This window comes from Loxodonta africana, chromosome 6, assembly GCF_030014295.1.
Source record: "Loxodonta africana isolate mLoxAfr1 chromosome 6, mLoxAfr1.hap2, whole genome shotgun sequence".
Classification (NCBI taxonomy): domain Eukaryota; kingdom Metazoa; phylum Chordata; class Mammalia; order Proboscidea; family Elephantidae; genus Loxodonta; species Loxodonta africana.
In genome coordinates, this window is record NC_087347.1 from 36,091,258 (window position 1) to 36,115,121 (window position 23,864).

Here is a 23,864-nt window from a genome sequence, read left to right on the forward strand (position 1 = left end):
ACTCGTCTTCCAAGAATCATTTTGACAGGTTCTTTTGGAGGAGCTCCTTCTCTTTTTTTAACCCATCCTAAACAAAATGGCACCAAAGAAGGACGTGAAGAAACCTGCTGCTGCTGCTGCTGCTGCCCCAGCCCCAGCCCCAGCCCCAGCCCCAGCCCCTGCACCTGCACCTGCCCCAGTCAAAAAAGAAGAAAAAATTGACCTCTCTGCCATTAAGGTAACTAAATGGGTGAGCTGTTTGGTCACTGAAACACCTCTCAACAGTAAGGAACTCTAGGAACTTGCACGGGGGTATTTTTTCATTGAAGAAAAATAGTATTACTACATGAATTGCTAGATTTTGGGAGAAGAAAAGTGCTGCTTGGGGGAGAAAAAAAAACCTCTTGCATATAATTTCAGTAAAAATTATTATGAGTGTATTATTGGATGTGGGACCCGTGCTTACTCGTTTTTGTTTTCTAGTTTCCATTTTTCCCTAAATCATCAAAGTTCAATTTAGGGGAAAATTATTTACAAGTGCAAAATGTATAGGTGTAAAGCTGTTGCATTTATAAATATTTAAAACTGGTTTTTTTTTAATAAAACCTATGTGGAAACTAAATCACTTACCTCAAAGCTGTATCAAAAGGAAAGCTTTAGCCCGTTTGTTTCCAGAAGTGTAAAAACAGGTGATGACGCAGTTGTCGTGAATGTATTCATCTGACAGCCGCTTTACCTCATCTGCAAAAGAGATTTTTGCAATTCAATTCTCTCTTCAGCGTTGACTAATAAAATTTGATACAACACTAAATGAGTTCTCAGTGCAAGAAATTATCCACTCAAGTGTTTCAGTAACTATGACTGTCATCTTGTTTATTTATACACAGTATTTAATTCAGAATTTGTGAGTTGCTTCTAAATGAAACTAACCAAAATATACTTTAAACTTGTTGGTTATATGGCTTTTAGCTTGTGTCTTTGAGCTCTTACATACTCATCTGGAACTAAGGAGAATGTGATTGATTTTTGTGTCACTGCTTCGCTGTGATCAAAATTCCCAGCTGCCAAAAGCTCATCTGCTTTTGGGTGAAATGATGGAGTGGATATGCCTGTTACCTCTCAGTGATGTGGCCCATCAAGTGTGTACCTTCTCCTCCTTCACTGGACTCTGATTGGTCCAAACGTCAGCATGAAAATCTTCACCTTAGGAACCCTACCTTATATGGAGAACTAAACCATGGAAGCCCCTGTGGGCTTTTTCACTTAAGCCAGAAGTTTTGTCCATAATAAACAGAATTTTGCTAACTTAACACTGTTTACTTGCGGCTATGATGCTGATCTAGAAATAAACATTTCATTGACTTTCTTAATATAGTCATGGATTGTCTTAAAAGAAAAAAAAATTTTTTAAGGTCCCTGAAATAAGAATTGATATTACCCTCAGAGATACATGATGAAATTAAATAAATATATTTATATTTTTCATAGCATTCCACTTAAACATGAAATTTTATTTTCCAAAGAAGGAGAAGTCGATTATCACAAACATTAACTCTTGAGTTCGTGGGTACCTGATGTCGTAGTTGAAAAAGCTGAAGAAATAAGAAGAATGTGCTCTAATATTGGTTAAGAACTATTCTTAAGGAATACCCATGTAGGAAGAAAAATGCCTGTAGGGTCTTCTAATAAACACTCTTCTGCTTCAAGGATGGCAGGCATGTAGTTCATTAAGAGGAAACTAAATTTTTCATCTCCAGCAACCCTAGTTAATGTATCTTTACAGATGCAGGCTGACTTGTGCATTACTGCGTTATACAAAGAACATGATCACAACCACTACAGTAATTCTGATTGTCCCTATTCTTTAACTCTCCACTCTATAGTAGCATTAGAGATGTGAATCAGTGTCAAGGCTATTTGTCTTCATATTTATTGTGACTTATAAGACACTATCATCTCTTTGTATCTGGGATTATAAGTATCTGGGAAAGAAAAGATTACAACAAGCACCTGGGAAAGAAAAATTAACCTTCTTAAGAAGAAACAGAAATATCTCACCAACGAAAACAGGCATTAATTTTCTTCCTTGAGGAACTCTACTTAATAATACATAAAATTTTAGCCTGGCAGGTGAGAGGTTTCCAAGGAGAGACAAAACATCATTTTTTTTTTTTTTAACCCAGAAAGTAAGCCAATTATTGTTCAAAGTCAGCAAAGAAGTGACATTTTTCTTGAATATTGAAATTGGTTTATCATTCCATCTGCTTGTTGAATTTAATGATAATATGGGCTAGAACAGCTAAACAACAGAAGGTAGTACTTCTAGAGAGTCACTGTAAAGGTAGGCTATGTCCCATTTTCATTATTTCTTTGCAAAATGAAAGAGGTGATGGCCCCAGATAAGAGATACAAATCAAAAAGAAGTTAAATGGATCTTGAAGAAACAGGAGGAAATTAACCTTTATCTTTCATCCAGAGAGCCCATTCTAACAGAGAAGAAAAGAAAATCACAGAATTGAAACTAATACATTTTTTGTAAAAGAATTTAAATGCCTCCAACGATTTGCATTCATCCATATGAAATCAGTGCATATTCATAGGTATAACAGCAAAGCCAAACAATGTGATGCAACCTGAGAATTTTTAAAAATTTCATTTCATCCTAGTAGGTAATAGGGCTAATTAAAAAGAACATTAAAATATTTCCTATTATGATGCTTTTAATCACCTGCTAGTGTTTCTTGACATATTACCCCATACAAGCTATGTGCTTTTTTTCAAGCAGAGAAAAATGAACTTTAAAGAAATTAACAGAGCTGTTACATGTGTTCATTAAATTTCTGAAAACTCCATAAAGAACAAAACTTAATTGGATAATAAACTTTCTCTCATAAATTATGTAATTAGAAATTTAGATGTCTTTTACACTTTGAGTAATACTGAAGCTTGAGTATAACTATCTTTGTGTAGCAGTATGGTTACAGCAATAGTAATATTTAATTGGAATCTTTCTTCAGTTCTAACGTCCTATCCCCATGGATTTTCTCTAAGTATCTTTTTCGAAAGCAGGTATTGCTGGTATTTCAACATTGAAGCTGCTGTCCTGGGTAGTTCTAAACGCTCTTCCTTTTCAGAGGGCTGATGTTTCCATTCAATACATGGACTGAAAAAACACTGTCTGACAGAATCTAAAGTGTAGGAATTAAACACTACCTTAAGTACAGTTGTAGATTTAAATGCTAGATATAATAATACTTGTTGCCGCAAACTGTGACCAAGTAAAGTAACTAAAGCAAATAAGTAATCAGATAACTACATGCCTAGATTTTAGAAGGATCGTCAGCATGCAGGCGAATGCTTTGCATGATGCATGCCTTAGCTGGTATGTCAGGATTGCTGGGAGGTGATGATGGGATTTTGGATCATGTCCCTTGCTGCGCTGCTTAAATTTTAATTCCCGTTGTATTCACTACTCAATCAGGTCATCCCTAACTAATTAATCTGCAGGTGACGTTACAGAAAGTAATAAAGGTACCGAATGCATTGACAGAAACTTGATCAAATTACAAATTTCAAAACAACAACGGATTACAAGTTTGAGAAGATTTAAACTTTCAATTTAATGTATAGAGTGGCAATCTAATGTTCCCAAGCACAGCTATTCACCAGCAGATAGTGGAGACAAATAGTTGAGTGTACATTGTGATGCCTGAGTTGTTTTGGTCCAGGATTTTTTGTGTTAATCTACATTTTTTTTTTTTAACTCTAATAAGGCTGAATAGACTCTGTTCTACTTAGAAAAATTGTTGAGAAAGTCAAATGAGGTCACACCCATGAAAGGCTCTGAAAAGTATAGTAAGTGATGCAGCTATGATTTAATCTAGCAGGCCAAATCCAGAGTCAACTGTGCTAGCCAGTATCCTAAACTAAAAAAAAAAAAAAAGCCAAAAATCCTAAACTAACTCCTGTTTATTAACTGTAAGTTGCTGTTTCTGAGAATGTGTAAAACTAAACCAAAACTTGTGGATGTACAGTCAATTCCAACTCATAGCAATCCTATAGGACAGGATAGAACTACCCTGTAGGGTTTCTGTAGAGCAGCTGGTGGATTCGAACTGCCAGTCTTTTGGTTAGCAGCCTAAGGCTTAACCACTGCACCACCAAGAAGGTGCCCTTTTTTGCTTTTAAGAGCTCAAGGTAGGCTGGTTCTTACATTGCCCTGCACATCCCCATGCAGCCAGGAGAGGGGGTAACAAGCACACGTCTGAGCAAGTTCACCAAGACTTCTAAAGTAGCGGCTAAGTAGTTTGTTCTCCACAGTTTACAGGTACTTTTTTTAGGACGTGTTGCAGACAGATTGAGTGTTCTTGTTTATAGATGGAGGGTAGAATATAAGGACTGAGAAAGACTCCTTAGTCACTTTGCTCCAGCTTCCTGTATCTAAAGTTGCAAACAGAATATAAAAATTGCTGTTCATAGGCAAATGTATAGAGATCAAAGTTTATTAGTGGTTACCAGAGGTAGGAGCCCGGGTGGTGCAGTGGTTAAAGCATTTGGTTGCTAACTGAAAGATCGGCAGTTCGAACACAGAGGACACTCTGCGAGAGAAAGATGTGACAGTCTGCTTCGTAAAGGCTACCACCTTGGAAATGCTATGGGGCAGATCTACTCTGTCCTATAGGGTCACTATGAGGTGGAATCGACTCAATGGCAACAGGTAACAGGACCAGAGGTAGTAGGGACGGTGGTAAGGTGAGTCATTACCTAGGGGTCATTGAGCTTCTGCTAACGGGGATGAAAACATTTAGAAATGGATAAGTGGCGATGGTTGCACAACATGATGAACGTAATTAATGTCACTGAATTGTACATGATACGAGGTTTCCTCTTTCAAATATGTGCACTGCAGAAGAAGAGAACAGGTGGAATGAAGTGAGAAGATTTTAAAGGGCATTCAGTAACTTTCTCTAGAATTATATTTTGAATTGTATGTAACTGAATAATGTCCATGCAAAACGAAATTCAGTTTGGAAGGAACAGATATGTTCACTAACTCATGATGAACAGTGCTTTTAATTTTAAAGATAATAGAAATCTTTGCAAGACAAGGGATCGCAAAGTGACACTGCCAAATTTAGCCTCTCGACATTTTAATGCTGCAAATGAACCCCCTGGCAAGTTGTCTTTAGAAGTCGGTCCATGATTACCCAGGATTAAGCACCATCTGACTCATGGAAACTGTGGAAAGGATTATATTTAGTCTGCTGATCCCACACTTTCTTCTGTCGCTCTTCGTACTGAAGCACTTTTTCTGTGAAAACAGGATCTTCTGCGCTTGGTTTCTATATCAACTTCTCAGTTTCTTTTTCATCCCAATCAGAATTTGGAAGGCAAAAGTAAAAAGTAGTAACAGCTTCAATTATACTAGTTAAATTTTAATTACATGAATGGCAAGCCCTGCTGTTTCAGGCAGAAACTGATAACAGTGAGTTGAAGCTGGAGAAGAAAATTTTTGCTAAAAATAAAAGCCACATCTTATTCAACTTTGTATTCGTCTTTCCACTGGGGTGAGTGAAGTACTTTGTACCTAGTAGATGCTCAATGGTAGACAATCTCCTACTTATATAACATTCAACTGAATTGAACATGGTGTTATGCAGTTATATTTTGCTTAACTTTTCTTTATCTAAACTACCCCAAAATAATGTTATTTATTGAATTTTTAAACACCTGGAAACTCCAACGAATGTTCTTTAGGGTGATATGCAGAAAAACAATGCCATATGTGTAATATGGCCAATCTACCACATGAGGTAGAATTTGCTGGCAAAAGGATGGCAAACTCATAGACTTATGGAAATATACGTGATCTTATAGATCATGAAGTCTAATATTACATATTTAAAGAAATTATAACCCAGAGAAGGGATGTTACTTAACCAAAAGACATAATTTGTTATAAGAGAACGATAATAAATTCTGGATGTTCAATGCCCAGTCCAGTTCTGTTTCTACCGTATCAAAAGACCTGAAATCTCTAGAATGACAATGACGATACTCACATATTACCACTGTTGCAAAAGAAACGTGTATTACAGGTAAGTAGGAAAAAGAAGATACTTATTATTTCTTATAACACACACACACACACACACACAAAGAATTTCTCTAATGCTTAGATTTTAAAAATAAAAAGGGAGATGAAGGAACAAAAATAAAATTTGAATTTTTCATAAATTAAACGAAAACCAAACCCACTGCTGTTGAGTCACTTCCAACTCATAGTGACCCTACAGGACAGAGCAGAACTGCCCCATAGGGTTTCTAAAGCTATGAATCTTTACAGAAGCAGGCTACCACATCTTTCTCCAGTCGAGCAGCTGGTGTGTGCACAAAGTAGAGACAGCACAACTTTAAAGAAATTTTAAATGCATTTATATATTAATTATTAACCATGAGAAAGCTGAGGACAAAACTGAAGAAGTGTAGAGTTAGGTCACATTTTTAAATTTGTATTAAAATTCACTTAGGTGTCTTTGTTAGTTCTTATGCCCTGAATTGTGTTATTTTACTAATTCAGCCTTTATTCTTACATCACTGAATTTAATGGACTAGGCTAGACCTCCTGACTACAGCACTTCTTCAGGTGAGGTCAATTTATCCAATCTAACCATCTAAGTTCTCTCATATTAGACTGCCTGGGCTGGTACCGTATTCTCAATGTTCTCAATTTTTCTCCTGTTAATACCATAGTATGGTTCATACCACAGCCTAAGTATATCCTTTGTTAAGGTCAAAGATGCAAGGCTAAAATGCTTCTTTCCATTGACTTAAATGAATTAGCCTGAAGCACAAAACTCTCAGAGTTCAAAAACGGTATGTCTGCTGGCCTTTGATGATGGTTCCTACTAACTTTGCGAGATTGGAGTAAAAATTACTAAGTTAGGTTTTCCTAAGGGTTTGCATACATCCAGGTGTTTGGCCTCTCTGTTGAACATTAAATCAGAGAACACTTAGCAGTTTTCTTGACTGAAAACTCTCCCTGGTTAGATTAGTCCTCTTTGCTCAGCCTTACCAGTCATTAGTCCCCACTGAGCCTTAAAGAAACGATAAAGTTCTTTGAAGACTATAGACTATGTTCCTTCCTAGGGCATCTTCATCTCATATCTCCCAGATCATTAATTATAGCTCTTTTTCTTTAATATACTAAAGCTTAAAACATGTCCATTTCAGAGCCTGTTTGATTAACTGCATTTTTCCCCCTATAAATCAATTCCATCTACATACCAGAAATTTAATTTTGTCTTTAATCAGTTAACCAAACCCCACGAGCACTGTTGGAAAAATGTTTTTCAAAGTGAGGAAGAATCTGTAAATAGTGCAACAAAAATTCTTTTTAGTAGCAGTATCTTGCAGACTACTACTTACCTAAATCTACTGTGGTCACCACCAAATGACAGCACCAAAGTCACAAAAGTGAAAAATGAATTTCTTTACTCACAGTCTAATGTAAGTATGTAGACTAGGATGAAAAAGAACCTTTATAAAAACAAACTGTGGGTTGGCAGATTAGAATTCCTGATCATAAACATTTATATAAAATCAAAGGAAAGGCACTGGAGCCGTCAAGGTACATATATTATAATTCACAACGTGTCTAAGTATGTGCTGGAGGTACACTGAGTGAGAATGTATGCAGCTCCGCTCGGCGTAAGCTCTTTGAAGGAACAGAGGAAGTCTCTTCCCTTAGGGAATATAATATTCTAGAGGAGTAGGTTATGTTCAAAAGAGGAACTTACTATATGTATGTTCTCATGATTTTAATTTCATGAAAATCCACTGAGCTTCTAACATAGGCAATATATTTTATAAAGAGTTACGGGGGATAAGAGCTAAGAATAAGGGCAAGGTCGGCACTCTGCTTGGCAGAGGTTAGCACAGACCCGTACCTGGGTACGCATCATCAAATGGCTTTCAATTATGATCTGTACTTCCCAGAAGTTTACAGCCAGGAAGGTTAAACAATAAACATTGGGGAAGAGGAGATGGGCACAACAGAGAGCCACCACAGTCTATGAGTTTTTTGTACTGTGATGGGTTGCATGTTGCTGTGATGCTGGAAGCTATGCCACCTGTATTTCAAATCCCATGGTGGACAGGCTTCAGAGCTTCCAGGCTAAGGCTGGGAAGAAAGGCCTGGCAATCTGCTTCCGAAAATTAGCCGATGAACACCCTCTAGATCACAACATAATATTGCCTGATATAGTACTAGAAGATGAGCCCCCTAGATTGAAAGGCACTACACAATAGCCACAACAATTGACTCAAGCATACCAATGATTAGGAAGATGGCACAGGATTAGCAAAGTTTCATTCTTTTATACATAAGCCGTCCATGAGTTGGAGCCAACTCTATGGCAACACACAGCTACAAAGCAGAAAGGGAGAAGATTCTTTTAAGAAGATGGGATTTCAGCAGGGCCCTGAAAATATTTAATCTCCTTTTTAAGAGGCAGAGATGAGAGGAGAGCGTGACTTTAATTTGTAAAACAAACCAAATAATGACATAGCAAACTGAGTCCAAAATCAGCTGAACTTTTGCAGTCACAGAATGCCTTTGTTCAAAAGGCTGATTACCTCATCTTTTTAACATCCAAGGAAGAGGTGCCAGAGAAAGTTTTTGTCATTTGTAAAAGTGTACCAGAGAACGAACAGCATTTTCAACCTAGTCTATGAACACACAGTTTAGGTCTTCTAACTTTTAAACTGTAATTTATTCTCTAGACTAGACTACACTATAGCCCTCCCGACTACTGTCAATAACTTGCTTAAATATTTACTTTCTCAGTTAAAAAAAAAAAACCCAAATCCACTGCTGTCGAGTCAATTCCAACTCACAGTGACCCTATAGGACTGAGTAGAACTGCCCCATGGAGTTTCCAAGGACTGCCTGGCGGCTTCAAACTGTCAAACTTTTGGTTGGTAGCTGTAGCACTTAACCACTATGCCACCAGGGTTTTCCCCTATCACATAGAGAATGAAAATTTAGATTTTTTTGGTACCGACTGAGAATCAGGAAACCCTGGTGGCGTAGTGGTTAAGTACCACGACTGCTAACCAAGAGGCTGGCAGTTCGAATCTGCCAGGCGCTCCTTGAAAACTCTACGGGGCAGTTCTCTGTCCTACAGCGTCGCTATGAGTCAGAATCATCTTGATGGCAGTGAGTTTTTGGGTATAGGATAAGATTATGGAGAAAGACTAGAGTGAAGCTGTTTAACAAGAACCTGTAACTTTCATTTTAGTAATAATAAATCTTTATATAATATCCAAGTAGGGTAGGAATAGCTAATTCAGAACATAAACTCAACTTTTAAAATGATTTACCCAACACATTCTATACAAATTGGTGATATTTTATATATACTCAAGGTCATGTTTTTCTACCTAAAAAAAATGAAAATAGGCATTATGTCTAGTAGGGCAATATTGAAGGGTTTATTCTGTATTATTTAATTATTATTTGCTCTACTACAGCTATATGCTAGTTCTCAGTAATAAACATTAGGTAATTCAAATTTAATGACACAATTACATAACTATAATTACAAGACTGAAAAAGCACAAAGAAAACACACTCTTATCTAAGGGCTTTAATTAGTACAACAAAAATCATAAAACTCGAGTTATATAACTAGCAAATGTTACAAATTTCCACTTTTGTCTCTACCTTCCATTTTCCCCTAATGATTCAAAGCATTTTTAATTTTCTATTAACTTCCATTTCCCAATAACATCTCAAAATGTCGATCTATTTATGAAAGTATGTTTATCTCAGTACCATTAATTAAAAAACTAACATTTCAATTCTCATTTTGAGATTCAAGTTCCTATGACTTTTTCCCCCCCACTATTTGTAAACTCTGAGCAAAAATGATATGTACTTAAATGTTGATTTCTTCCCAAATGGGGAAGCTGAAGCTGAAAATATACATATGCCCTGGGGGCCATAAATGGTAAACAATGGACAATTAGCCAAAAGGTTGGAGGCTGGAACCCATCCAGAAGCACCTTGGAAGAAAGGCCTGGTGATCTGCTTTCAAAAGGTCACAGCCTTGAAAACCCTATGATTCTACTCTGTGCACATGGCGTCATCATGAGTTGGAATCAATTCCACAGCAACTAAAACTACAACAGCAGAAGGAAACTTCATGCTTTTAGTGACCAGCCCCCATATAAATAGTTGCTAAAGCAGTACAGAAGCTATATTCACCTCCAATATCCTCTGAGCCTGTGAGTTTCTCTAATTATGTAGAAAGTGGTAAACATGTTATCTATATTTTAGTGGACATCCTAGGACTGATCTTTTCCAAGTACACTCTGGGAAAGGAGTTGTCCCTATTCTCAGATAAGCTACCATGAAACCCCATCACCAACCAATACCAGTTACTGTGGTAACAGCTCCTGTTCGTCGTGACCCCATATGTGTCAAAGTAGAACTGTGCTCCATAGGCTTTTCAATGGCTGGCTTTTCAGAAGTAGATTGCCAAGCCTTTCTTCCAAGGTACCTAACAGTGGGATTGAACTTCCAACCTGTTGGTTAACAGCCCAGCATGTTGACCATTTGTACCACCTAGGGACTCCGGCCAATCAAATACTTTTAAAACTTTAATGTACAATCATGTGTTCCACAGCCCCTGCTTTGAGTTCTTTAAGGTCCCTAACTAGGGTTGCTACTACATATAATGGAACTGTCCACGTTTTTCTCCATGTTTGAGGGTTATGGAAAGTTTAGCACACCCTCTGGAGCCTAAGCCACAGAATGTTTGAAAAGGTAGAAACAGAATCAGCACATTCTAGTAAGAACTTAGAAAAAAACCTTAAATAATAAATACACAAACACAAAAGAAAAAGAATGCAAAAAATGGCCTATCAGTTCTTCTGCCTAGAAGAGCCACAGAAATTTTTTTTTAAATATGGCTGGCCAGCCACCATAAAGGTAACAGGAATGGAGGGATAAAACCAGAGATAATGTTAGGAAACTAAGAGAAAGTGGCAGAAAATGGAGCTCAAAATCACTCCATATTTCTGAGAATACAACTTGGAAGAAGAGGGTCTTTTCTAGGTTTCAAGAACAGGCCTAACAGTTACACGAGTGACCCTAAGAAACATGTGGCCTTTTCAAGTCATTTGAACTTTACCATAAGAGACAGAGCTTCCAAAGTGTTCCTTCTATAGCAACTGTCATTTGAAACCCTGAACCAGTCCCACCCAAGAAGTTCCATTAATACCAAAACTTGCTGACTAGAAGTTTGCAAAGTCTATGATTCACCAGGAGAAGAGGTCAGACCAAGCCCTTAGAGAAATACTAAACTCTTCTGCCCATTGAACAAATAAGAAGCTTCTTAAAGGAAGACCTTCCAAGGATACTGATCTCGGAGAGAAAGACCATAAAAGTACTGACAAGTTTCAGTCTCACTATGGCCGTCCACTCCTAGGTTCTGGTTTCCTAAAAATAGCCTTCAGGGTACAGATCTCTCTTTCCCTTTGCCCTAAGAAAGCTAAAGAACTCTCTAAGAGGAGTGGCACCTTTCCTGTGAAACCCAATGCTGGCTATGAGGTCACAGGTTCCCCAGAAATAAAAGGAAACCTCAGCAAGGGAGGATCCCACTCAGGGACTGGAACAGCCCTCAAGTTACTCTGCAGCTTCACCGCTGTTTGCAGACCAGCAACTCCATCATGGTGGGTCCTTTGAAAAAAACTCTTTGTCATTTATAGAAGGATACAGTTAGTGGATATGATCTTATTGAGAAAAAAGGCAGACAAGGAATAGAATTGAGGGAAGAACATATTTAAGTTTGAGTCTTTAGAATCTACTTTTGTCTTCTGTTGAGGTGGGTTGAAGAGAGAATGAGAGCCGATGATGCCAACTGGAAAAATGTATCTTACTCCCCAAGCAGTACTTTATGCTTTACCAATTCACATGAGATTTCTTATAGCTAAATTTAGAGAAAGAAAAACTGCAACTACAGCAAAATATTATACTTTAAAATGATGCCGATTGCTACAATTAAGTCAACTGTTTCTGATGCATTGGATATTATGTATTAATATAAAAGTGTACTGGTTAAACAGCAGACTTAAAGTGATCGTCTTAATGCAGTATATTGCACTTTTTAACGCAATTTATCTGTACTAGACATACCTTAGCATACCACAGATTATTATATTCCAGAAAATATTTGATTTGCATTTGTTAAATCATCCATTCATTGATTAAGATATGGAGAGATGTGCCCTAATGATCTTTTGCAATAGCTTTTTATGTTTCTAGATTCAAAACTACCCTAAGGCAACCTTCTTATGTTATGACACCTACATGGCTTCCTAAAACACTCACAGCAGAGAACACTCATTCCTCCGTCAATGCATTTGAAAGAGTACTAGTTGTTTCTTTCTTTCTCCCTCTGTCTCACCACTGCAGTCCTTCAGTGCTGACCAGATTGCTGGTAAGTGAATTCGGCGTCTCTATTCCGGATGTAGGCAGGGCACTGCCTAGTTTCCGAAATACCACTTATCTCCAAGGCATGTTACTTTGTGGCTCAACCTGCTAGTGTCCAAGCTTTGCCTGAACTCTGAAAAGTAGGCTTACTTGTGGAGCTTACTTTGAAGATGACTCAGGGAATAAGCTGGATACACTTAAAAATCAGAAACATTTTTGTTTGGTTAAAATATTCTTTGTGATTAATTTCTTTCTAACAGATCGAGTTCTCTAAGACACAGCAGGATGGTAAGTTTAAAAGATACAGTTATTAAGATGTGTACATGTATTAAGGTGGCATGTGAGAAAACCAACTCCCTTGGGATGAAATTAGCTCTATAGGGTTGCTATGAGTCAGAATCGACTCGACGGCACTGGGTACTGGGTAATTATCCCCACTGGTGTTGCAACTCTAAATATAAATACTCTCAACCAGTATCTCTTACTTGTAATCAGTAATCAAAGGTGTAAGCAAAGATAAACACTGCAAAATAGGCTCTTACAGTCACTGATAAAACCAACTTGACACAATAGGTAATACCATATATTCTGGAAACAAAAAAAAAAAAGAACATAAATTTTGGGTGGCTAATTTCTTAATCAAATCCTTAAAGAGGGATTTGTCAGGTCCAAATTATTCCATTTGGAAAATAATATTGACAATAATGTTGGCCAATTACCAAATCTACATATTTCCTTTTCTGTGATATCAATGTGATGGTGAGTTGAGAGATTTAGAAGGTGAAGTCGATGTGGAATAAAAGTGAATTCAGAGACCAAGAGAGAGGAGTAATTAATCATAGAACTGTGAAAGGGACTTTAGAAGTCTCCAGTCTAGTCCTTCCTTAAAGATGCAGAACAGGATCCCAGAGAGGTGATGGGATTTGCTCCAGTACCCAATGAATTAGTCATATGATCAAAAACTGGTAATCAGAAATTTCTTTCATGAAAGCAGTTACTAGCTAGAAGCCTACGAATCTTAAGAACAAACACTCCTCCCTTCCTCCCCCATTCTGGTCTCTGGATCCAACAGATCCTGTGCCAGATTAGTACTAGTGTCCCTCATCTTTTTCTTTTTTTAAATTTCTTTCAGTTAGGAAGGATAGGGAGCAATGTTTCATAGTGTGAAAGCGTCACATATCCAAATGAACTGAGACAGAAATACATCTATAGAGAAATGTATATCGTTACATGAAATCATATAAATATTGGTCATAATATTATGTATATGGAGCCCTGATGGCACACTGGTTAAGAACTCGGCTGCTAACCAAAAGGTAGGCAGTTCTAATCCACCAGCTGCTCCTTGGAAGTCCTATGGGGCAGTTCTACTCTGTCCTATAGGGTTGCTCTGAGTCGGAATCAACTCAATGGCAACAGGTTGTATATTATACGTATAGTGGCTTGTGGGTTTGAATCATCACCCTTTTGGTTAGCAGCCAAGCACTTTAACCAGGGCACCACCAGGGCTCCTTATATGTATTACAATGTATAAGTAATTAGAGGTGATTAATAAGGATCTATTAAAATATCCAGCTTTCTACCTAAAGGATTCCATGTTCTTCAGTCTGTTCCAGTGTCTGAAATAGCTTGTATTTGGAAATGAATGAGTAAAAAGAGAATATTTGCTTTAGTGCAGACTCACATGCATCTACAATATGCTTGATGGCCTCAAGTAGACAGATGAAATGATTTGATGACTCAGAACTCAAGATCATTTGAAATATAAGATGAAGGACTATTTTTACCTTATTGAAAACAGTGGGTGATTCTACCATAATGTTTTATTTTTAATGCATATTTGATTAGTGATGCTGCTACATTATCAGATACTTCACCCCAGTCCCCTCAAATATCTAAGTTACAATGTCGTTTTGACTGGCACGCTGTAGCAGGACCAAGCAATGGAAGATTTAAAAATCCTTGCGGGAGACAGAGGACTTACTGTTGGGTATTAAATCTATGACTCCATATGTGAATAGGTTTTAGATCTAGAAGTTTGGTAAATATTGGTGGTGAATTGATTTTCTCTTGTGTCAGGAAAGCAAGCGTAACATTTTAAATTAAACCAAACCCTGTATTTTCAGAAGTAAATAAAGACACCTATTGTTTGCTTCCTTTTTCAATGACTAAAAAGTGTCACTCATGGCAACTTTATTTGAATGTATCACAGCAGTGGAGCAAAGGGGGGGAAAACTAGGAAATTATAGCTTATAAAGGTCTAGGACCTGTGCTATTCAACAGACTAGCCAGTATTCCCCTGTGGTTTTTAAAATTTAATTAATTAAAACTAAATAAATTTTAAAAATCCACTCCCTCAATCACAGTAGTCACATTTAATTGCTCAAGAGCCGCGGAGTTAGTAGCTACTTTTACGAGCAGCACGGATATAAAACATTTCCATCATCACAGAAAGTTCTAGAACACTACTCTTTTAGACCAGGGGTTGGCAAACTTTTTCTTAAAGGCTAAATAGTAAATATCTTATGCTTTGTTCAGCAGTATACACTGTGTCACAACAACTCAACACTGTCATTGTGATATGAAAACACAACCATAGACAATATGTAAAGGGATAGGCATGGCTGCATTTCACTAAAACTTTATTTATAAAAACAGGCAGTCAGATCTTGGGCCATAGTTTGCCAACCGATGTTCTAGACTCTTTACAAGAATAACTAAGTCTTAGTTTAAAAATTTGGGGTTCTTTTTTTGGTTAGGTGCTGTTGAGTAGATTCTAATTCATGGCAACCCCATATGTTAGAGTAGAACTGCTTTCTAGAGTTTTCTTAGCTGTAATCTTTACCAAGGCAAATCGACAGGCCTGTCCTCCCAAAATACCACTGGATGGATTAAAAATCTGGGGACGAAGAGCAATATCTTTCAGGTCTCTGCCTTTAAAGCAACCAAGGGTTAATGTCAGAGGGATTCTATTACAGCCCATAAAATCCTATTTCTACATTAGTGTCTGACCAGAGTAATAGTGAGCCCTCTCAGCAATCTGTGCATGTAAGCCTAGAGACAGTAACAAGAATAGTTCAGTTACAGTTCATCTTTAAAAAGATGAAAAATAATATTTAACTAATGACTCCACAGAGTCTGTACCACTTTTTTAGATTAGAGAAATGATCTGTTATATTCAAATTGTACAGAATTTGAACTAAAATAATAAATTTGTATTTGGGGGGAAATTTTAGCAAAGAATGGTAACATGGCCTATAGCTGACTGTGAATATAGAGTCTGGTACAATTTTCAATTAAGATGGAAGAATAGTAAAATAGGATATTTTATACTGAGTAACCTATCTAGACAGCATCTTTTGATCTGAGATCACTGATGGCCTCCATGGAATGCTTTTAGCTTGACCGGATCATTCACAAATGGTTCTTTGGGTACTGGAATTAACTTCAACAAGTTGCCACCAGTGCTTCTGGTTTTTCAAGAAAAGTTCATTTAGTGACGTTCAGGATCAACTGAAATGACCTTAAAAAACCCACTGCCATCAAGTCAATTCCAACTCATAGCAACCCTACAGGACAGAGTAAAACTGCCCCATTGCATTTCCAAGAAGCACCTGGTGGATTTGAACTGCCGACTCCTAAGTCCATAGAGGTATTTCCCATCTTTTTGGTGCACAGTTCTAAATTCTCTGCCAATGTAATTTTGAAATGCAAATCCAGTTCCATCAAAGGAGAATGATAAAATTTAGTAAGAGACACCAATAAAGTAATTATGATAATAATAGGCAACACTTTAAAAGTATATACTTAATACACACATAAAACAAAATCCAGTGCCGTCGAGTCGGTTCCGACTCGTAGCGATCCTATACATGCACCCAAATAAGTAGAAGTAAAACTGAGGAAATCTGTGTAAGACTGGTGGATTGCATCAATGTCAATATCCTGGCTGTGATATTATACTATAATTCTTAAAAATGGAATCATCAGGGGAAACAGGGCAGAGTCTACGAGAGATCTGTCTGGATTATTTCTTTACAATTGCATATGGATCTATAATTATCTCCATAAAAATTTCAATTGAAAAATATGTAAATTCTAAAGCTGTTATGACAGCATAGTGTCACATAAATTATCTGAAAAAAAGAGTAAAGTTTGAAGAGTTTACCATATCAGTAGATCCAAACAAATATTTCTCCTTCTGGGTCATTTACACTAGAAGCCTACTGGAGTCATGCATAGCATGGTTAAAGGACATTATACAATTTAAACATTTGTCTCTCCTTTCAAATTTTTCATGAAAGGTGAAGTTCTTTCTGGAGAAAACTACCTAGAGGATAAGCTTAGGAAATTTGTACATCAGGAGGAGATAGTTCTACATAATTTGAAAAGTTTGGGTTAAGCTCACTTAACGTAGCCCTGATTAAAATTTTGTTTTCTTGAGATTCTGTCAATTTAATTTTGTTAACTGTATTAGAGATTTTAGGATTTTTCAAGACCTCATCCTGCCTCCCAGGCAGGTGAAGAAAACATGAATATGACTAGAAACTCCAATTACCATACCTGATTAATAACAATATATGACTTGAAACTGGAAATGCTGCTTTAGAATAATCCCAATAGGAAATGACTAAACGATTTGCCAATGATTGTGTGAGAGTCCAAAGAATAACAACCTGAGTGCTTGGTAAAAGTTGTGAGAATAGAGAAGAATTTGGACTGGATCCTTGATGGAGTTAGGGTTAATTAATAGGTTTGAGATAGAGAAAAGCACCCTAATAATCCTTATTTTTTGCAGAATTCAAGGAGGCGTTTCTCCTGTTTGACAGGACAGGTGAATGCAAGATCACCTTAAGCCAGGTTGGCGACGTTCTTCGGGCTCTGGGCACAAATCCCACCAATGCAGAGGTCAAGAAGGTCCTGGGAAACCCTACCAATGAAGGTAACCACATCAGTTTTTCCAAGAAGTATGCAAGTAGGGAAGCGTGTGGGTGTGTTTGAGTCTGTGTGTGTTTACTGAGACATAAGTTTCACATAATAGGGCTCATTTTGCTTATGATGGTGCTGAGTGTACCTCTTGACTATCAAGAGTCTCAGCTTTTCCCCTCATAAAATAAATTCACTGTCTTTTGAGAATTTATAAGATAAAATGCCATACTAATGAAAGGAAATCTTCATCATCTCTAATGCTCATAATTTAAAGGTTAATGAAACGAAATTATACTCAAATCCAAGTCATCTTTTGGACTTCAAACGTTCATGGACATAAGTACATTCTGACAAAGATATTACATGGCTAACACACAATGCACTCTGTAAACAACTCTGAGTTAGTTATAGTGGCACCCTTCTAGAGAAGACCTACACTTTGATAAAAGCTGTGGAAATGAAATCACAGTGGTTTTCACTTGACTGAAAACACCTCCTGATTTTGCCTAGTGCTCTGTCTTTTGACTTCAGTGGCAATTGTAAAAGAAATTTAGCTATCATGATTAAGAACAGACAGAACGACATCTTAACAGGAGTATTTTCTGTTTCCAAAGAATTACAGAAAAACTTAAAAACCTTAAGCTAAAACCTCCTTTCAATTCCCTATGGCAAATCCTGGGACAAAAAAATCAGTAAGATACCTAAATGGCAAAATCGCACAAGTCATTTGCTCAATACACAAATCCTGTTGTGAAACAAAAAAAGAAAAAAAAGTCTTTTTTTTTTTTTTTTTAAATTCCAGTGGCTCATGGCAAAATATAAGATGCCATACAGAACAAAAAGGACAAGAGAAAACTGAAGTTTTATCAGGTAGACAGTTGGGCTTTTCATCTTTGCCAAGAGGAAAAAAAAAGGGGGGAGGCAAATAATTTTTTTCTTGATGACTGAAAATGTTTTGGAGATATTCGTTCTTTAAAAAAAAAAAACTAATGATAAAGGACAATGGCAAATCTGCAAAACATCTCACAACATGGATGAATCTGGAGGACGTTATGCTGAGTGAAATAAGTCAATCACAAAAGGACAAATATTATATGAGACTATTATTATAAAGAAACAAGAAAAAGCTTACACACAGAAAATAAAAATCCTTGATGGGAGAGGAAGGCAGGGAAAATTACCAAATAGATAAAACATACATGTTAATATTGGTGATGGGAAAGACAATACACAATATAGCAGAAGTCAGGAGAACATGACCAGGGCATGGGAGGACACTGAGAAGAATGCAAGAACAAAGGGCAACAACAGTAATTACTATAGCATAGACAATCCTGCAACAATAGTATAAAAAACCCAGTGCAAACAATAATTTATGAATGGATACGTAGGTATATAAATATGTCAAGAGGTTTGGAAGGGTGTAAGGAAAAACACCCACTTGCAGATACAGGTTTGGTGGTGGATATTTCTATAAACCTAACTATAGGTGCTGCCTGTATATTAATATAGACAATAGAGCACACAAGAGCCACAGTCAGGGCAACTTCTTAGACAAAACTAAATACCTCACAGGACGAAGTTCCTAGGTTTGAAGGCGAAGGACCATAGACTCAGAGGACACCTATGTCAACTGACATTACATAGTTCATAAAGACAAATTCTGCATCCTACCTTGAATAGTGTTTGGGATCTTAAAAGCTTGTGAGCCACCATCAAAGATACTATTCATCTCTTACCATTCAGAGCAAAGGAGAGTGAAAAAAACCAAAGACTCAAGGGAGCAATTAGTCCAGAGGATTAATGGACCACATGAGCCACAGCCTACATGACCCCGAAACCAGAAAAACTAGATGGTGTCCGCCACTACTACCGAGTGCTCTGACTAAGGTCACAACACAAGATTCCAGACAGAGGAGGAGAAAAAATGTAGAACAAAAAATAAAATTGACAAAAAAGACCAGACTTACTGGTCTGACAGAGAGTAGAGGAACCCCCGAGACTATGGCCCTAAGACACCCTTCTGGACTAGAACTGAAACCATTCCCAGAGACCATCTTTCAGTCAAACCATAGACAGGCCCATAAAATAAACAATAACACCCAAGAGGAACATGCCTCTTAGAACAATCAATTATACAAGATCGAAAGGTCAACATTTGCTCAAGAACAAAGATGAGGAGGCAGGAAAGGGTAGAAAATCTGGATGAAAAGAAATGGGGAACCCAGAACGGAAATGGGGAGAATGATGACATCAATGTCATGGAACACTTTATGTATGAACTATCAAATGGGAAACTCATTTGCTCTGTCAACTTTCACCTAAAACACACACACACACAAAAAAAAAAAAAAACTTGAAGAAAAACTATCTCTAAATCAGTCTGCTGGAATTCTCCTTAGACCTTATTTTCTTTGAAGGGACCCCTGTTAAATCATGTAGAAAGTAGCTCAGGGCCCAAGATAAAGTGAGACAGCAACAGGCCAAACCTTATTTTTTTAAATGCCATTTTCTAACATATTAAACAAATCAATGGAATTTTTAATAAACGTTCATTTATTCAGCATTCAAACTCAACCACTTTTAATATTACTCACCATACTAGATTTCCATTCTGTGATAGCACTAGCAAAGGGGAGTTGTGATTTGGGGTCATTTGCATACATGTGCATAGTCTATAATTTTGCTGTGAATGAGTTTACTTTGTCAGAAGATGCCAAAAAAAGCCCTGTCATCTCCAGGTCTCTAAACTTCAAAAAAGCCAGGAGTCCAAAGAATATCTGAGAGAATATTTTACACACACACTTTCCTCATAAGCTTCTTTTTAAAATTACCTGAAGTATAATTTGAAGTCCCTAAAAAATCTCAGGACAAAGGTGAAATATGTAATGAAGTTTAGTTAAGGTTTACCATATTTACATGGTTTTGTTGTATATCAACATATTTTTACATTGCTTCCCTAGAATATGAGCTAGCACATATTAAACACTCAGTGTGACCCAAGTATTGTAATAAGCTTTACATGTATTACTTCACTTCATTTTTCACAATAACACTACGAAGTATCTCTATTTTACATATGAAGGAATTGAGGCACAAAAGAGGTAAGAAACTTGCCCAAGGTCACAACATTGTAAATGGTGGATCTGGGATAAAAGTTCAGGAACTGAGACTCTAGAGCCCATGTATTATCTATTACCATCTTTTTGTCATCTTAGCAGTTTAACAACTGAAACTAAAGCTGTCTGAAGAGTTTTCAGATCACCGGAAACAAATTTTCAAGTTTAAATTGTAACTCAGAGATAGTATTTTATATGGTAGAGGTTAACTCTCCAAATTGTGTCTTCTTCCAGAGATGAATGCCAAGAAAATAGAGTTTGAACAATTTCTGCCCATGCTGCAAGCTATTTCCAACAACAAGGACCAGGGCACCTATGAAGACTTTGTTGAGGGCCTGCGTGTCTTTGACAAGGAAGGCAATGGAACAGTCATGGGTGCTGAACTCCGCCATGTTTTAGCCACGCTGGGTAAGAAGAATTTAAGTAAACTTAATAAAGGACAGAATATACTGAACAAGTGTAACTTAAGAGAAACATGTTATAATCAAAATGAATAGGGGAAAGACTACAAAATAAGAATGAAGAACAGTCAAAAGGTAAAGAGCCTCTCAATTAGCCTCAGTGACAATAAGCTTGTTCTTTAGAAATGGGAACGTAAAATACTGGTAGTGAAAAAGCAAACAATGTAAGTTTTTAAAGGATATATTTTGAAGGATCAGGGATAATGTGCATTTAACTCATGTATTTAAAAACAATTTATTGACAACCTATTAAGTGCCAGAAGAATAGGAGGCGTACACTTCCTAATCTCCAAGAGCTTAGTGTATATGTGTGTTGAAGGAGCCCGTGACTAGTAACTTACGGTGGAATTCTGAAAGTATCCTCTGGTCTTCTTTCTCAACAAAGAGTTTTGTTTCATCAGGTGAAAAGATGAAAGAGGAGGAGGTGGAAGCCCTGATGGCAGGTCAAGAAGACTCCAATGGCTGCATTAACTATGAAGGTAAAATCTCAGGTGCTCTGGTGGTTATAGCAACTCTTAACTGATTGTGTTAATAATGGAACCATTTTGAGTTTCAGATTTTTTCCTTTTCCTTCCTTACTGAACATACATATGTTATTTATTATCAATCAACTGCTTGATTACTCTCAAAAGGTAACCTCTGAGGTAATATGTAAGATTTATTCCAGCGTGCTTTAGCACCCACTGTGCAGTGCATTATACCTTAAAGTGTGTTTTCATGTGTATTTTCTTGTTAGATCTTCACAACATCCCTGTGAGAATACAGGGCTTGCGTCAGAATCAAATGTAACAGAATATTAAAGCTGGGAGAGATCTCAAAGTCTTTTATTAATACCAAGCAATTATAAAAATGAGGAAATAGAAGGTCGAAGAGGTTAAGTTATTTACCAAACAAAAAACCCAGTGCCATCGAGTCAGAATAGTGAACGTCAAATCATTAATGGCAGAGTTGGTGCTAAAATTTAGTTCTTCATCTTGCCTTAGTGTTCTTGCTTAGATGAAAGTCATCTTACAGTGGGCAATTATCTATTTCTGCTACCAGTTTACACCAGCTTAACCTAGAGTACCTGAAAAGCAAGGCACTATGCAAAATAAAGATGCAAAATAAAATCTGAAAATGTAAAACTTTTCAATAATTATCCCCAAAGAAGACTAATCTAGTCACATTTCAATAATGCTATGTTGACAGCCATCTTAAAAATATCGGCTTATGAAGCCCCACAACTTAGAAAACGGAAGTGAAAGTAAGGCAAGAGCAGAGATTACTCAGCCAAGCATATCTTCACTGACAATCTTAATTAAACTTCACTTTTTTTCTGAAAATAATTTTTTACATTCTGTTATTACCATAAAAACATTACATCAAAGAAGAAACATTCAATAAATATTGTTTATTGAAGTAGATAATCACCTAGAAAATAAGGTCAGAACTGAATCTTATACCAGGCTAAGTGGGCCAAAAATTTTAATGTAAAAGAATAAAAAGCACAAAAGCCATGTAAGAATTATTTTATAACTTTGGAGTTATAAGATTTTCTAACTCTGACACAAAACCCAGAAGGCATTTTAAAGTTTTAATAAATGCAATATGTATATGTGTATATACACATATATATATGCCAAAGCCCATCAGAAGCAAAGTCACAAGAAAAATAGTAAACTAGGACAAATATCTGCAATCTATATCACAAAGAAAGAACAACTTCCCTAATTTTATTTAAAAAAGAGCTACTATGAATTATTAAAAGACCATAACCCAATAGAAAAATTAGCAATTACATGAACAGAAAATTCATAGACAAAAAATAAAAATGAATATATTAAAAGATGCTAAACTTTGTGCTAAATTTTAATAAAAGAAATGTGAATTAAAACTATGCTAAGATGCAATTTTTCAATAAGCTAATTGACAAAGATCAAAAGTTTGACCACATTGTGGGTTTCTGAATGTGTAGAAATACATAATCCCATGAATTCCTGATGAGAATATAAAATTGTTAAACCCTTACTGAGGGTGATATGGTAATAACTATCAATTCTAATAAATCTACTTTGAGGAATGTAACCTTGAGATGATACTTGCCCACGTATGAAATGGCCATATGTACATCGTTATTATTATATTGTTCATAATAGCAAATGTGTGAACAACTTAAAGTCCATCAGTATATGATATGTTAAACTCTGGTAAAGAATTTACTCTGGTAGGTACAGTAGAACTGCCCCATAGGGTTTCCAAGGAGCAGCTGGTAGATTCAAACTGCTGACCTTTTGGTTACTGGCTGAGCTCTTAGCCACTGGGCCACCAGGGCTCCAAAAGGCCATTAATTCAGTATTAAGAATAGTGGGCTATGCTGAGATTAAGAAAATAAATTTGGGTGTTACAGCTAAGAAAATTAGGACTGAGCTAACTTGCTAAATCTTTTATTAAATTTGGCTGTTTTCTAACTGTCAACTGTCTGTATTACCCCTACAGCTTTTGTCAAGCACATCATGTCTATCTAAATGGAGCTCTCGAGGTATATACCTGTTCCCTCGTTGATGTATAAGGCTTTCTTGATATTGCTTTTTTTTTTTTAACAGCTGACTTTATATGCTGTAGATATAATTCATATTGGTCCTTAATTAAAAGTTATTTATATTAACAGATAACATTAAGTACTTGAGATGAGTACTGTAGAAAGAGAGTGTCTTCGTATAAGTGTATAAGCCAAAAAAATTTACCAGGTTTTTGCATTCATCCATAAATCCTATCTCTGGCTGCAATTATGCAGTGGAGACTTAGCAAGCCAGAAGCCAGTTAATGAACTTAGTAGGAAAATAATGCTAATCAGAGCATAAGCTTAAGTTCTTTGAATAACTCAGGTAATTTATAACC

The 23,864-nt window shown here is 36.6% G+C and overlaps 1 protein-coding gene across 1 annotated transcript; it reads left to right on the plus strand.

Annotated features, from left to right (window-relative positions):
- MYL1 (myosin light chain 1) lies at positions 1 to 23,491 on the plus strand. Its single transcript, XM_003406086.4, has 6 exons — positions 1 to 217; positions 12,739 to 12,766; positions 17,277 to 17,420; positions 20,761 to 20,934; positions 21,389 to 21,466; positions 23,463 to 23,491. Exons 1-6 carry the CDS (start codon positions 77 to 79, stop codon positions 23,489 to 23,491), a joined length of 594 nt encoding a protein of 197 aa, XP_003406134.1. The 5' UTR covers positions 1 to 76.
- Positions 23,492 to 23,864: the final 373 nt, after the last annotated feature.

Bases quoted from the DNA above. Each gene is read 5' to 3' on its own strand.
- MYL1 (XM_003406086.4), top strand. From the start codon at position 77: ATGGCACCAAAGAAGGACGTGAAGAAACCTGCTGCTGCTGCTGCTGCT. The intron at 12,767-17,276 runs GTAAGTTTAAAA...TATTTTTTGCAG, and splicing joins CTCTAAGACACAGCAGGATG to AATTCAAGGAGGCGTTTCTC. The intron at 17,421-20,760 runs GTAACCACATCA...GTCTTCTTCCAG, and splicing joins GGGAAACCCTACCAATGAAG to AGATGAATGCCAAGAAAATA.